The sequence below is a fragment of the Mus caroli genome, chromosome 18 (assembly GCF_900094665.2).
Source record: "Mus caroli chromosome 18, CAROLI_EIJ_v1.1, whole genome shotgun sequence".
Lineage (NCBI taxonomy): Eukaryota > Metazoa > Chordata > Mammalia > Rodentia > Muridae > Mus > Mus caroli.
The window spans coordinates 50,095,990-50,113,276 of record NC_034587.1 but is presented as its reverse complement, the minus strand read 5'-3'; the positions used below and the strand labels follow the sequence as shown (position 1 = coordinate 50,113,276).

The 17,287-nt window shown below is 38.6% G+C and overlaps 1 protein-coding gene across 2 annotated transcripts in view; it reads right to left on the bottom strand.

Moving 5' to 3' along the window:
- Positions 1–17,287, bottom strand: part of Snx2 (sorting nexin 2) — a 48,267-nt gene that overhangs the window by 27,679 nt on the left and 3,301 nt on the right. For both annotated transcript variants that reach the window (XM_029472098.1, XM_021150263.2), the window contains exons 2-3: positions 6,564–6,681; positions 1,731–1,894 (exon numbers count right to left, since the gene is read on the bottom strand). In XM_029472098.1, the coding sequence (XP_029327958.1) occupies positions 1,731–1,894; positions 6,564–6,681 (282 nt within the window). The remainder of the gene's footprint in view (positions 1–1,730; positions 1,895–6,563; positions 6,682–17,287) is intronic.

The following is a 17,287-nucleotide window of genomic DNA, read 5'->3' as shown; positions in this document are numbered from 1 at the left end:
CCTAGGAATTTCATAAATTCATTCTTTTTAATAGCTGAGTAGTACTCCATTGTGTAAATGTACCACATTTTCTGTATCCATTCCTCTGTTAAGGGGCATCTGGGTTCTTTCCAGCTTCTGGCTATTATAAATAAGGCTGCTATGAACATAGTGGATTCAGCTTCCTTACTGCACTGATTTGTCCAGTCTAGCTACTTAGCTTGCTGTAGGGTTCCAGTTCCTGCCTCTCTAACATTGGGACTGCAGGATAGCTGTCCATGTCCACCAGCATTTATATCCATCAGGGTCTCTAAACCTACATGTACTTTATCTACTATGCCATTATCCCAGCCTCAGCCCCAGAATTTTCACTCCTTAAATAATTAAAAAGAACTCATTACTTGTAACAGTAGAAACTTACTTGTAGAAATTTTAATTAAAAACAACTTTAAAAGAATAATCCCTCTAATTACTTTTTTAAAAAAACACATTTTTCTCAAAGACAAGGCCCTGTAAAACTCAATTTTCAAAATCAGCAAGTGGGAAAAATAACTTGATGGGACTACAGAGAGGTCCCTTTGAAAGCAACTTAAAACAGGCATTTCAGCTGGGACGTGGTGGCCCAAGCCCTTGGGAAGCAAAGACAGGTGGATCTCTGAGTTTGAGGCCAGTCTAGCCTGGCCTACAGAGTGACTTCTAGCACAGGCAAGACTAAAAAGAGAAACCCTGTCTCGAACAAAACAAAACAAAAAAAAATACAAACCAAAAAAAGCCTCACGAGTTTCAAATCCTTTTGCTACAGAAGAGTTTGTAGAAAGGCTAGCTGGGAGTGTAACTCAGAGATAGTATGCTTGTCTAGCACAAGCAAGGCCCTGATTTCTATTCACAGCACTGAACAAAACAAAAAACAATCAACAGACAAGAAATCTCAGAGTATTTATCTGCCAAAATATCAAGGCAATATTAGTAATATAGAGCTATAACAAAAGTCTATTTCCTTACCATCTTTCTGCTCAAGGTCACTTTTTTTATAGAGACATTAAGCTAATCTTTTGTACATGCACACTGTGATTTAAGAAAAAAAGTGTATGAATTGCTATGTGGACAATTCAATACTTCACACACAATGAGCTCATCTTTCTAAGCAGAACTCAAAGAAGAAATGCAAGCAACTAGTACATCCCCGAAGGCCCTCTTAGAGCTCCAGCTACAACCTCTCCACCCTCTTAGAGCTTGCCTCCAGTTACAACCTCTTCACCGAGCCAACACGCCTGCTGCCTGATACATAACTGTGCACATATTGTTCACTAACTTCATCAGTTTTGTGAGCACTCATTTGCATTTTACTATTTTCCCTTTGTACTATTTTTGAAATATTATTCACATGTTCATATATAGTCACTATTTAATTGTGGTTATACTGGTTACATATTACTAGTTAAATAATTTTTAAATGTTTTATATTTAAAATAACCTCTGTATCAAGATTGTTTTCTTCTCCAAATGTGCCTTATTAAAAACTATTGCTGTTTCTTAATAATCCTATCCTTTATAAGTAAAAGGATTATCAAGTCATGAGAATGTAACTTTAGTTGATCTGTACCTCTTTCTTTTAAAAATGAAAGCTTGAGGAAACTCAAAAGAAATAAAGTTAAAAGTTTGAGCTGCATATATAGCTCAGAGGTAAAACATACAGAAAACCAAAACCACTAGGCACTCCTTAGCACTATATAAATAGATAAATGCCAGACCTCGTCCCTGGATCTGTCAAAGATGACTGGAGCCGAGATACTCTTTGATTCCATTCTAGGAGCAATGAGTGTGGTGGGAGTGACAGGAGTGACCGCAGGGGATGGCTCGGAGGACAGGATGAGCTCTCTTTCGGGACTGTCCAAAGACACCTCTTCTGTGGCTTCTAGACATGAATTAAACAAGTAAATCAAGGAAATCACAGCATATGGCAATTCACGAAACATGAAAAACATATCTACAAGTCTCAAAAGGACTATGACTTCTAAGTTATCACTACAGAGTGACTTTATGTAACTAATTATTTAGTTGTTTATGAAAACTTTACAGCAAACAGGAACTGTGTTGATTTTATGAAGAACTGTATTAAGTCCATTTAACTATCTATACTAGGAGAAAAGCAATGATGTGAATAATTCCACATTCATTCGTGTTTAGATTGGTAATACAATGTACACGTGGTTACTTACCTTTCATATAACTTATTCAAACTAATATAAATATTTCATACATATAAAAACAAATTTTATGGCAGCAGACTACCTTTATCTATTCCAATTGGGATTAAAAACCTGTTATGGAAAACCCACCAAGTTAGTAATCTAAAGCAATTAATTGCCAAAGATTACTGGATATTAGTTGAATATACAAATATGACACAAAGCAAAGAGATGTTTAGATTTTAATTTTAAATGCTCATTCACTTGAAATATCTAAAATTAAATATATTTAAGATCAAACCACATCAATAAACTGAATGTCTACATACTATGTAATACTGTGCTAAATGCAGAAGAAACACAAAGAAATGGAAAAAAAAATCATACCTGCCCTCAGGGAGTTTATAATCTAGTTGAGAAAACAAGACATGTGGAATGTTAAATAATAATAAAAGACTTAAGAGAACAATAAAGAATGTTATAAGACATTCAATTACTATTTGAACGACAGAACAAACACTATAATTTGAGTAGACACAGGAGTCAAAACTTCAGGGTGGGGAAAATCAGAAATAGTCTCTGACTCTGATTTGAGGTGATTTAAACAGGAAGAAGTTAGAGGGAATTACCATGCAAATAGAATAACAGCATAAGTAAAAGAGGGGATGGTGGGGGGGGGGTAGTGAAATTTAATCAGCGAGTCTAACACAAAACAGTCCTGCTGGCTTGTAGAACTGATACCAAGAAGAGGGAGGTGGAATTAAAAGGCAAACAAGGAATCAGACCGGTGCTTTCTCATCCTAAGGCTTCTGGATTCTTGGGATATTGAGAAAGTAGTAATTGTGGTCAATGAGCCACTTCATGCAGTCAACTTGAAATTATACAGGTTGACATATTAAACTATTTAGACTCGTTACTTAATGTTGACAAGATAACTGGTATGAACCTCTTTATATTTTTATATTAAAAGAAAAATGACTAATAACTAAAATCTTCCAAACTATGGGAACCAGAGGGGGGGAAATCTATATAGACAACAGACCACATATGACCCTGACAGAACAAACTAAAAGCTTGGATACCCACTTTAGGCTTTGAACACTGATGGCACTTAATACTCTTTTCAAAAGAAAAAAAAAAAAAAGATGAAAACAGGGACAGAGAATGGCTTAGTGGATAAAAGTGCTTTCCACCAAGGCTGACCAAGTTTGATCCTTGGGATCCACATGGTGGAAAGAGAACTACCTTCTACGAGCTATCCTCTGCCCTCCATGCACATGCAGTATACACAGACACACACAGAGATAGATGATAGATAGATAGATAGATGTAATACAAAAAAATTTAAAATAATCAACAATAACCATAGCACAGTGCTGCTCGCCTTTAATCCCAGCACTTGGGAGGCAGAGGCAGGTAGACAGATTCCTATGAATTTGAGGCCTGATCTACATAGTGAGACCTCTGTTTCAAAAACAAAAAAACAGTCAACAATATAAGAAAGTAAAAGGTAGTACATAAAAACTAGGTTTAATGGGCGGCAATGATGACTCAGTGGTTAAGAGCAGCTCTTCCAGAGGGCCCAGGTTCATTTCCCAGAAGCCACAAGGCAGCTCATAACCATCCATAACTCCAATTCCAGGGAACCTAGTGCCTTTTCTAGCCTCTCCGAGCACCGCATACAGTTGGTACACATGTATAAATGGAGACAAAATAGTCACACACATGATTCCACTGTCGGCACTTTAAACTCAGAGGTTCCCAAGAGGGTTACATACCAGATATTTACATTATAATTCATAAGAGGCAAAACTACAGTTATGAGGTAGCAATGAAATAATTTTATGGTTAGGGGTCACAACAGGAGGAACTATGTATTAAAGAGTTACAGCATTAGGAAGGTTGAGAAACAAATTTAAAGCCAACCAAAGTTTTTCTAAGACATTTGACTGTACTGATCAAGGTTTTGCTTGCTTGTACTAGTAGCTGCTTCAACAGCAAAGGGCTGGGAACTTGGAGTAAGGCTACTCATGATCTAACCAACTACAATGGAAAGGAAAGAAATCAAACTGATGGTCTGCCTTAAATTTATTGTGTTGTTGTGTTTTGTTGGTTGTTTTATTTTTTGTTGTTGTTGTTTTTGGTTTTTCGAGACAGGGTTTCTCTGTGTAGCCCTGGCTGTCCTGGAACTCACTCTGTAGACCAGGCTGGCCTCGAACTCAGAAATCCGCCTGCCTCTGCCTCCCGAGTGCTGAGACTAAGGGCGTGCGCCTCCACTGCCCCCTAGTTTGGTTCTTAGGACAAGAGCTCATTCATTCAATTCATGTTCCTGAGGAACATCTGACCCTGAAGCTGCCACCTCCTAAGTTCTGGAAATCAGAGGTGTGAATCACTATATCCACACTTTAAATGGCTGGCATGGCTTAAATAAACAGCTACAAATATGGAGGGCTCAGTTGAAAACAAGTTTAAAGGTTAAGGAAGATATAGAGCTATGACTTGAATGAAATACACATTGATTTTGTCCATATTCAGGCATTCTTTAAGATGTAACAAATGGAGAAGGGTTAGACTGTTGAACTCATTTGGTGAACATTTTATAAGTAACCTAACAACATGTCAGAGCTATTTCTTTTTCCCATATACTGCTGACTGAATTACCTACACTATGCAAACTATTTATCTAAACACCAATACACACCATAATCTGGTTTCCTTATGATTTTAAAATCACAATGGCTACACTACTTTAAGCCAGATCTGTATTCTATGCAGGAAAGCTATGATATTACTGCTAGACAACAAGTTCCATCATCCTGATAGCATGTGCTACACTTAGAGGTTCCTAGCATCCCACTCTTCCATAGGAAAAGATATGATTAAGTGCATTATAAATATGAGCCAAGTGTAGTATTATACAAGCATGTCTAAGATCACCAAAAGTTATTATAAAACACAGCTAAGTTAAACTGTAAAGCATAAGAATAATTTTATTTAAAATTTAAAACTGTTGTACGCTTATATATGTATGTATGAATGATGTATGTGTGACAGTGCAGGAATAAGTGCCACAGAGAGCATGGAGAGGTCAGAGGACAATTTCAGAAGTTAGTTCTCTTGTTTCCCTGAGGGCTCACTGGATCAAACTCAAGCACAGTCAGAATTATACACCAAGAGCTTCACCCACTGATTCCTTCTCACCAGTCCCAAACTGTTTAGGCTTTAAACAAAACTGACAATATACTATTGTCCTTCCATTGTTTCCTTCCTTTCTCTGACGTTGGGCCTTGCTATATATCCCTGATCTGTTACTCATTATATAGCCCAGGCTAGCCTCACATTTTAAACAATATTCTGCCACAGGCTCTCAAGCTGGAAATTTTATGGACTTTTGTATGAAGAACTAACTGTACCTTCAAGCATACTTGTACATTTGAATATGGATCACTACAAAAGTTGAGAACATTAACTCAATAAAAGCTAATTATATAAGTTTTGTTGCTAAACACAAAGTTATCTACTATTTTAATTCATAAGTTTTGTTGCTAAACACAAAGTTATCTACTATTTTAATTCTGTGTCAACATTAAATTTTAACTTTTGCCTTTTAATATTAAAATATTAACTTACATCTTAATTTAATTTTAAGACATAGGTATTTAGAAGAGTCAGCATTTTTAAAGTTAGACCAAATTCTAGTCTATATCCAAAACAAACTCAACCATCACTTTACCTAACAGCAAGCCTATAACATACAGCAATGTGCTTTGGCTATGTGTATGTCTATGCACCACATGTGTCTGGTCCCACCAGAAGCCAGAAGAAGGCACCAGGTATCCTAGAACTAGAGTTAACATATGGCTGTGAGCTAGGAATCAAACCTGGGTCCTCTCGAAGAGCTGCTTTGGCATCTACCTTCCATACAGTGATTCATTCATCCTTTATTTTGCTTTGGGACAACTTGTAACAACAATAACAAAAAGAATACAATCACTGCCACCTCCCAAGGTATGGTCAGTATCATGCACCCTACTCTCAAATGCTTAAAAATTAAGGATATGTTTGCTTCTTTTACTGCTCTGTATGTATTTCCTACAGGATGACCTAGCTAGACAGCTCCTATCCTGCTAAGTGTCTTTTGGGTTAGATACAGGTTTCACCCTATAAGCTGGGCTGACCCTGAACTCAGCAATCCTTATGCTTCCATCTTCCAAATGCTAAGATTACAGGAATCGACCATGTTCACATTCACTCTCCAAGGTGTTACAGATAGAGTTCTGAGCAGATATATCCAAGTTCAAAAACACAGAATTTCACTTGCCTTAGAGAGTATTTTCTAATAGCATGTTTATTATAATTGGCTAGTACTAAAAAAAATCAAGATGTGACAATTACCTGCGAAAAGATCTTCTCTGTCATCATCTAGGACAACTTCTACAGGTTTGGAGCCATTAGAGTTTGCACTGATATCTTCTGCAGGGAGACTGGCTGGTTCGGGAGATGATGGACTTGACTGTTAAAGAACAATGGTGGACAGTGGATTGGGATGCTTACTTGATTTTCATTCTGTCTCTAGCTAAAGAAATACAACATCTCTTGTTAGAGAGGAAAAGAACAGCTATTAATATTTAGAGAAGGTTCAAATACATTTCAATACACCCCACCCCCTTTTTTGCTCAACAATTGCTTAACTCAAACCAAGTATATCATCCCTTTTAGAGGCACTAACATATCATAGTTAGTTATTAACAAAACCATATGTATCACAATACAACCAAACTCAGAGCAAAGTCCTTGATTTTTAAGAGTGTGTGCTTTTAGTTCAAAGACCATCTTTAAAATAAGAAAATCAAAGGCACACATGGTGGTTTATACCAGTAATCACAGATTTTGGGATCTGAGGCAAAAGGATCAAGAGTTCAAGGTAAAACCCAACAACTTACTGTACGTTCAAGACTGGCTTGAGACCCTCAAATAAACCAAAATAAAAATACAAAAATAATAATAGAGCCCATGAGATGGCTCAGTGACAAAGGCTCTTACTCTGGAACCTAATGATCTAATAAATTCAGTCTCTGAGAAAAATGATTCTGAAAGCCACCTCTGATCTCTACACGTGTACTGTGGTATGCACAGATTTAATGATAGATAAATTATGAATAGTAGGAATTTATGCCATTCCTAAGATTCTATTATTTTCAAACTAAAATTATTCTATCTCTCAAAAACAATATATTTTAGATGAGGGGTCACATAGGTATCATAGCCCAGGATGGACTTGAACTCAATCCTCATGCCCTCATGCCTCAGCCTCCCCATGCATTATGTACAGGTGTGTACTACACCCATCTGGAAAATTAATTACTCTTCTCTTTTTTTTTTTTTTAAAGATTTTATTTATTATTATATGTAAGAACACTGTAGCTGTCTTCAGACACACCAGAGGAGGGCATCAGATCTCACTATGGATGGCTATGAGCCATCATGTGGTTGCTGGGATTTGAACTCAGGACCTTTGGAAGAGCAGTCAGTGCTCTTAACCGCCAAGCCATCTCTCCAGCCCAATTACTCTTCTCTTTTCCAATAAGGTCTGGCTATGCAACCCAAGAATCTAAAACTGAAACACTCTTGCCTCACCCTCCTAAATTCTGGGGTTGTAGAACTCTACATATCCAGCTGTTATCCCTACTTAATGTTATTCCCTATGAATCTCTTTTGTACTGCTCTGTGTAGTAAGTCACTCATAATAATAAGCATTCGCCCGTGTATTAACCTAATCTAGATAAACCTTCTAAAATATGTCCAGAAATAAATATGGTTCCATGTGATTCTGAATCCCATTGAGTGGCAGGATTAACTGATACAGATCTCAAGCATTCTTTAAAATACACACACACATAATTCATAGAGGGTTTTTTTTTTTTTCCTTTTCTTTTGACAAGGTATCACTGTGTAGCCCATTGTCCCAGACCAGGATGGCCTTGAACTCTACCTCTGCCTCCCAAGTGATGTGACTGAAGTGGTGTGCCACTACCACCTGGCTTTTGTTTGTTTGTTTAAGACATGATTTCTCTGTGTAGTCCTTGCTGTATTGGAACTTGATTCTGTAGGCCAGCTGGGCTCAAACTCAGAGATCTGCCTCCCTCTGCCCCCAGGAGGACCGAGATTAAAGGTGCTCCACCACCACCCAGCTGGTAGAGGTTCTTTATGTTTTCCATAAAAGGATTTGTTAGGGAGTCAGATTTAAACTACAGGTATTTTCAGCCAGTCCATGGCTTATCTTTCTACACTAATAGTAGACCCACAACACAATTTCTTAGTTTCACAGAGAGAATTTTTTTTTTTTTTATGGTTAGTAGTCATTTTGTAAGATGAATGATCTTTTTGTTTGTTTGTTTTTGTGATGGAAGAGATTGAAACCAGGTCCCTGTACACAAGCTGGGCAAATACTCTGTTACTGAACCACATCCTTATCCCCCAATCATCTTTGACATCATTCATCTTCTGGGCATGGTGATCCATGCCTGTAATCACAGGACTTTGTAGAGTCAGAGGCAGGAAGATTAGGGGTTCAGGCCATCTGTGAACAATGCAAGCCTGAGCTATGGGAGACCCATCTTATACCAGAAACAAGGAAACTGGAGAGATAGCTGAGTGGCTGAGAGTTCTGCTGTCTTTGCAGAGGATCCACATTCAGTTCCTGAACCCAGCCTATAAAATCAAGCTTCAGGGATCCAACACCTTCTTCTGGCCTCTGTGAGCACCCACATGTACATGCACTTACAAACACAATTCTTTTTAAAAATTAAAATCTGGACAGGCGCTTGACACACCTTTAAACCCAGCACTCAATAGGCAGAGACTGACAGATCTCCAAGGTTGAGGCCAGCCTAGCCTACATGAGTTCCAGGATAACAACAGGGCTACATAGAGAAACCTTGTCCGAAAAACCAAATAAACAAACAAACAAATAAACAACAGCTAAATAAAGAAAAAGGAAAGCAGTCATGTGTGGTAGGGCACTCATTTTGTCCTAGTTCTGGGGAGCTGAGGTAGGAGGATTACTAGATTCAGGGCAGCCCAGACTACATAGTGAGATGGGGTGCAGAGGAAGAGTTAAAAAGAAAGAAAACCAAGGTCTTAATCTTTATAACTCAGCATTTAGCAGATACTGGGCATGACAATCAAAACATCAGCAATGAAAGAGGAGCCAGGCATAGTAACAGACTCCTGAGACCGAAGCACAGAGGTGAGACTGAAGCCAGAGGGTCACAAGCTTAATTAAGGCCACTTGGGCATGAGACAGGACTCTACTTTTATTCATTTACAGTCATAACTGTATATGATGCACTGTAATAGCATCCCCCTCCTCCTTGATGCTGAGTAGGAAAGAGTAGGAAAAAAGCTTTTTAAAAAAACATTATTTATTTATTATATGTATGTACATCTTAGAGGTCTTCAGACACACCAGAAGAGGGCGTCAGATCTCATTACAGATGGTTGTGAGCCACCATGTGGTGGCTGGAATTTGAACTCAGGACCTTTGGAAGAGCAGTCAGTGCTCTTAACTGCTGAGCCATCTCTCCAGCCCTGGAAAAAAAAAAAGCTTTTAAAACAGACAGACAGAGAGACAGACAGACAGAGAGACAGACAGAGAATGTGATTCTCCTCATTCAGACTTCAGAACGGGGCGGGGAGGGGGTTGGGGGGACACTACTCATCAAACTCCAGAATAGGGAAATCTATAGAGATAGATAGTTGCTATGTTGCTATGTTAAGGTTAAAGGCTGGGAAAAGGGGACATGTAAAGGGTACAGAGATACAAGATTTCCTTCTAAAATAATGAAAATGGTAATAGATACACATATCTCACTAAACTAAAAACCTCTCAAGCGTACATACAAATGGGTGAACCATGAGCTGAACAGTCACCATGCTCTTTAGAAATTAGGTATAGACAAGCTTCATGGCTTGTGCTTGCAATGCTGGCAGGTGGGCGGCAGGAGAACTGCTGAGAGTCTATGGCCAGCCTAGGCTACACAAGTGAGACCTTTCTCAAAAACAAAAAGATTAGCACGACATCTCAATGAGTAGGATGCTTGCTGTCAAGCCTGATGACATTAGTTTGATCTGTAGAACCTATAGGGTGGAGACAACCAACCCCTAGAAGCTACACACACACACACACACACACACACAGAGAACAAACAAACCAGGACTTCCAGGTGAGCCAGAGGATCAGAAGGCCCATTAATTTGATAGTAAAAGAAAAAGAACACCGTGAAATATGTCTATTCCTGCAAGAGACAATTGCTATAAAGAATGTATTAAGCCAGGTACAATCTTTGAAAAGCAGGCAGAAGTGACTGTGACCAGTGTCCAAAAACTGGGGTTCCAAAAACACAGCTCTCAAAAGGCAGTGTCAACCATAGGGATGTGTCCCCCTACTGTTACCACAGTAACAGCTAGACTACCAAGGGCTGGACTCATCTTTGGAAGTGAGACCCAGGACTTCAGAGACTTAAGATCAGTCTTAGGAATATGAAGTCCACAGCACATCTGGGTCACTCTCTCCCACCCCCTCAATACATATAAAATTTTAAAATAGAAACAGGCACACTGGATTGAAAAACAGGATCCATATTATTTACTGCCTCCAAGAAATGTGCCTTACCATCAAAGACAGGGCAAATCCTGGGGTGAAAGGATGGATAAAGGTATTGCAAGCAAATGAAACTGAAAAGTAAGCAGATGTCACTCTTCTTTCTGACAGAGCAGAGGCTGAACCCAACTAGCCCAAAGAAATTAAAAAAAGCAAAAACCAAAAATCCACTTCAGAGTGATTAAGAAAACAATCCATCAAGTATACAATTTTAAACAAATATGCACAGAGCACAGGTGTGCCCAGTTTCACATAATACTAGGCCTGTAAGGTCAAGAGATTAACTCCAACTTAGTAACTGAATGATGTCAGTGTCCTATCCTCACCAATAAACAGGTCAACCAGACAAAAATATCTGTGTTTAATGATAGCATAGCTCAAATGGAACTAACAATCATCTAATAACATCCCACCCAAACACTGTAGAATGTACTTTCTTCTCAACAGCCCATGGAACGTTCTCTAAAACAAAAGGGCACAAGTCTCAACAAATACAGAAAAAACATTTCTTGTCTTTCACCAGATAAACATGGAATAAAAGCAGACACTATCATATGATGGTCATCAAAAAATATCAAAGACGGGCAAAGGCCATGGCTCAATTGGGCAAGTACTTCCTAACATGCACGGAGACCTGGATTTTAAGACCTATAACAGCATGAACTGGATGTAGTGGCAGAAACCTGTAATCCTAACACTCTGGAGGGAGAAGCAAGAGATCACAAATTCAAGGCCATTTATTTTAGCTACCTAGCAATTTGCCTGAGACTCTATCTCAGTCCACCACTCCCAACCCCTACCCGCCACTGCCAAAAAAATTTACTAAAAATCAAATGAAGATTTGGCATGTCAACGATCTATAGTACAGTAAAAGCAATCCTAAGGAGTTCACAGTTGCAAGCACCTGCATTATAAAGTCAGTGGGCAGGTACAGTGCTTCAGCAGGCATGCACACCTGTCACCAAGGCTGACAACGTGTTTGATTCTCAAGTGTATGTAATTCTGGAAGCAGAAAAAGGATTTCCCAAGTTGTTCTCTGACCTCCACGTGTGTACACACACACACTCACACAAACAATTTTTTTCTTTTTAAATTAAAGAGCAAGGCTCTAGAGATGACTAAGAGCACTTGGACTCAGTTCCCAGCACCCACACCATCAGGAAGCTCACAGCTACCTGTAACTCCACTTCCAGAAGATCCAATGGTCTTTTTGGCCTCTGAGGGCAACAAGTCTGGATGTGGTATGAAGACATAAATGCAAGCAAAGCAACCACACAATAATTTTTAAATTAAATAATAATAATAATAAAACCCTAAGGTCCACCTATTTGCTGCCAAGAAATGTGCCTCACTATCAAAGACAAATGAAACTTCAGAGTGAAAGAAAGCACAGGAAAACAGATTTCAAGGAAAGAAACAAGAAGTCAATGTGTTGCTCTGCTAAAGTCTGGCAAAATGGAATTCAAAGCAAAAGATAAAGTCACTTTATAGCCATGAGGGAGCAATCTACTAAAAAGACTTTACAATTTAACACAGGTGCAACCAACTCATACAACAAATATTACTAGATAGAAGATCAAATTAGCCCCAACACAATAATGGTGACTTTAACACACTGCTCTCACCAATAAGACAGGTCATCACACTAAGACAAACAAATGTGGAAAGGGAGAACCAATTCCCCAAAGTTGTTCACTTAGCTCTAAACACATACTGTAGCATGTGTTAACTATACACCCTGATACACACACAGACACAGACACACACACACACACACACACACACACACACACGAGTAAAATTTTAAAATAAGAATAAAGCTGGGCAGTGGTAGTGCATACCTTTAATCCTAGCATTCAGGAGGAAGAGGCAGGCAGATCTCTGAGTTCAAGGTCAGTCTAGTATACAGAGTAAATTCCAGAACAGCCAGGGACACACAGAGAAATACTATCTCAAAAAAACCAAATAAATAAATAAATAAACAAACAATTAATCAGTGACATCATAGATCAAGGGGCCCAAAAACCGAACATTTCATTCAAATATCACAGAATTCATTGTCTTCTAAGTTGCCCATGTAACTTTCTCTAAAATAGACCCTATTAGGACAAAGAGGGAAAATTGAAATAACTTTTTATTGTTTCCAATCTGGTCACAATGTAATAAAGGCAGAAATTAACAGCAAAAGAAACTACAGAAAAATGCATATGCTCATGGGAATTAAACAACACCCAACTAAATGATAAATAGATCTCCGAAGAAATCAAGAAAGAATTTTTTTTTTTGAATTAGTAGAATTGAATCAAGATGAAGAGAACATGTCAAACCCCATGGAATAAGATGAAAGCAGTCCTAAGAGGCAAGTCCAATAACTACCAGCATTTATATTTAAAGAAACAAAAAACAAAATCCAGAGGGCTCTCACACAACCTCAGCACTCTGAAAACACAAGAACAACACAAACCCAGTCAGTAGACTACAAGAACTAATATCAGCAAATAAATGACATAGAAAAAATTTTAAAATACAAAAAGTAAATCAATAAATGAAGAGTTGATTCTTTGAAAAGATACTAAGATTACCAAACATTTTAGTCAAACTAAAAGAACCAGAGAAAAACAAATTAATAAAATCAGAGATAAAAATGTAGACTACAACAAAAACCAATGAAAGTCAGAAAATCTGGGCTGACGATATGACTCAGCAGGTAAGGGGGCTCTCAGCCAAGCCCAACAACCTACCTAATAGAAAGTTTAGGACCAACATAGTAGACCTGACTGCCACACATGCACTGTTTGTAGCACACACCCCACACCCCAATACAATGGAAAAAATCTTTCATAAAATCATAAGGCTATATATTAAGAATGCATATTGGGGACTAGAAAGATGGCTCAGCAGATAAGAGCACTTGTCCTTCCAGGATCCATGTCTGGTGACTTCTAAGGCCTGTAACTCCAGATCCAAGAGATTTCATGTTTTCTCCTGGCCTTCACAGGAACACACACAACATTCACTCAAACAGGATAGCCAGGGCTATACAGAGAAATCCTGTCTCAAAGAAAAAACAAAAAACAAAGAAGAAGAAGAAGAAGAAGAAAGAAAGAAAGAAAGAAAGAAAGAAAGAAAGAAAGAAAGAAAGAGAGGGAGGGAGGAATTCCATGGCTCTTGGGCTGGAAAGATGGCTCAGTGGTTAAGAGCACCAACTGCTCTTCCGACATCCTCTTCTGGTGCATCTGAAGACAGCTACAGTGTACTTAGATATAATAATAAATAAATCTTTTTAAAAAGTTAAAAAAACGGGCTGGAGAGATGGCTCAGTGGTTAAGAGCACTGACTGTTCTTCAGAAGGTCCTGAGTTCAAATCCCAGCAACCACATGGTGGCTTACAACCATCCGTAGTGACATCTGACACCCTCTACTGGTGTGTCTGAAGACAGCTACAGTGTACTTACAATATATACAATAAATAAATAAATCTAAAAAAAAAAGTTAAAAAACAAAAAAAGGAATTACATGACTCTAGCTGCATAAGCAGCAGAGAATGTCCTAGTCGGTCATCAATGGGAGGAGAGGCCCTTGGTCCTGTGAAGGTTCTATGCCCCAGTATAGGGAAATGCCAGGACCAGGAAGCTGGAGTGGGTGGGTTGGGAAGTAGGGGGTGGGGGGAAAGGGGTAGGGGGTTTTTGGAGGGGAAACCAGGAAAGGGGATAACATTTGAAATGTAAATAAAGAAAATATCTAATAAAAATAAATAAAAAATTTAAAACTTATATTCCACTAAATTTGAAATCAAAAGGAAATTAATTTCTAAATGCATATGACTTACTGAAGTTAAACTAAGAAATCAATGACGTAACCATGTCTGAAAGAAGCAAGACTTAAACAGTAATAAAAATCTTCTAACTAAAAGAAATCTAGCCCCAGATGCATTCACTACAGAATTCTACCAAATTTTCCAGAAGAATCAACCACCATCATTCTCAAAGTATTCCATAAAATAAAGAAAGAATGCTCCCACACTCTCATGACTCCTGTGTTATGTTGTTGATGCCATAACCAGATAAAGACACAAGAGAAAAAGAAAATTACAGACCAGTCTCCCTGATGAACACAGACACAAAAATTCTCAATAAAATACTTGTAAACAAAATTCCAGATCACATCAAGAAGGTAACTCGGGGACCAGAGAAATAAGACAGATTCTATACGAGCATCTGTTGTTCCTCCAGGTCTCACCAACACCCACATGGTGACACCCACAACTACCCATAACTCTGGTTACTCCAGATGCCTTCTTCTGACCACCAAAGCCTTTTTCTGATACATACAGAAATGCAGGCCGAAAACAAACAACCCCAAAACTCATACACAGAAAATAAACTTAAAAATGATAATGATAATAATAATTCAGGCTGGAGAGGTGGCTCAGTGGTTAGGAGTACTTACTGCTCTTTCTTAAGAACTGGGTTCAATTCCCAGCAACCACATGATAGCTCACAACTGTCTGTAACCAGTTCCAGGGAATCCAACACCCTTTTCTGGCCTCCTTGGGCCCCCGCATGCATCAGTGTACACACATAATATTTTTTTTTTCAAAAAAAGTAATTCATCATGATCAAGTTGGCTTCATTTCAGATACAGGGATAGTTTAACATACAAATCAGTAAATATTATATATCACACGAATGGACTCAAGGAAAGAAATCACATGATCATTTCAAGAAATGAAGAAAAAAGGCTTTAAATAAAATACTCCATGATAAAAACCCAAAGAGACTAAAAAAAAATCATAACATAATAAAAGCTACATATAACAAACCTATAGCCAATATCACACTAAATGGAGAGAAAGAAATCCAAAGCATTTCTATTAGTGTCAGGAACAACAAGGACATCCACTTTCCACAAGGACTACTTTCCCCTTCAATACAGAGAGAGCTTCAAGTCTTGGCTGGAACAGTAAGTCATGAGAATGAATGAAAGGAATACAAGTAGCAAACAAGTCAAACTGTACTTACTTGAAAATGATACAATTTTTTTAATAGACCCTAAAGACTCCACCAAAAAAATTGTGGATCTGATAAACACTTCCAGCAATATGCAGGAGAAACTGATACACAAAGATCAATAGTTTTCTTATTAATTAATAACAACAAACATGCTAAGCAAGAAATCAGGGAAACAATAAACAATCCCATCACTATTCTCTAAAAATAAGTAAATATAAACATATCTTAGTATAAACCTAACCAAGAAAGTGAAGACTGCTACAAAAAAATACAAACAGTAAAGAAACAAACCTGAGGCACTAGGAAACAAGATGACTTCCCATACTCACAGGCAGAGCCACAGAATTACTATTTTTTTTGTTTTTGGTTTTTCGAGACAGGGTTTCTCTGTATAGCCCTGGCTGTCCTGGCACTCACTCTGTAGACCAGGCTGGCCTCAAACTCAGAAATCCTCCTGCCTCTGCCTCTCGAGTGCTGGGATTGAAGGTGTTCGCCACCACGCCCGGCTCCACAGAATTACTGTTATGAACAGGTTCAATGCAATCCCTAACAAAACTCCAGTAACATTCTCCACAGAAATATAAACAACACTGACATCCGTATGGAAGCACCAACAAACTGGATAGCAAAGCAAAGAGGAATGCCGCGACCACACCCGATTTCCAGTTATATTACACAACAAGGCACCAGCACAGAACAAGCACGTGCACAATGCAATAAACAGAGGGTCCAGCTATAATTCCATGCATCCACAGCCATCTGGTTTTTACATTTTTAAAAATTAACATTTATTAAGGATATGAGGGGCACATGCATGCCACAGTCCAAACAAGGGGGTCAGAGGGCAGTGTGTGACAAATTGTATCTTTATACATTAAGCCATCTCACCAGCACCCTGGCACCAGATTTACAACAAAAATGTCCAAACTAACTGAAAAGACAACCTCTTCAACAAATGGAAAATTGGCTCTTTACGTGGATATCTATTTCTCACCTTGTACAAAAACCAACTCCAAATACATTAAAGACCCTGAAGGGCTGAAACTGTTAGAGGAGAAATAGGGGAAATGCGGGCACAGCAAGGACTTTCTGAAAAGGAGCCCACTAACTCAGAAAACACCACCAACAACTCAGCAAGAGATTTCGGGAAACTCAAAAGCTTCTGCACAGCAATGGAAACATCCTGGGTAAAGAGCCAGGCTACAGAGCGGGAGGCCTTTATACACCAGACAGAGGATGCATATCCAGCACAGAGAACTCAAAAACACTCGAGAAACCAAACAAACATCCCAAGCAATAAACAGGCTAGCGGGCCAGGCATGGTGGTGCACACCTTCATTCCCAGTACTCAGGAGGCAGAGGCAGGGGGTTCTCTATGAGCTTGAGTTCGTTCTCTCTCTCTCTCTCTCTCTCTCTCTCTCTCTCTCTCTCTCTCTCTCTCTCTC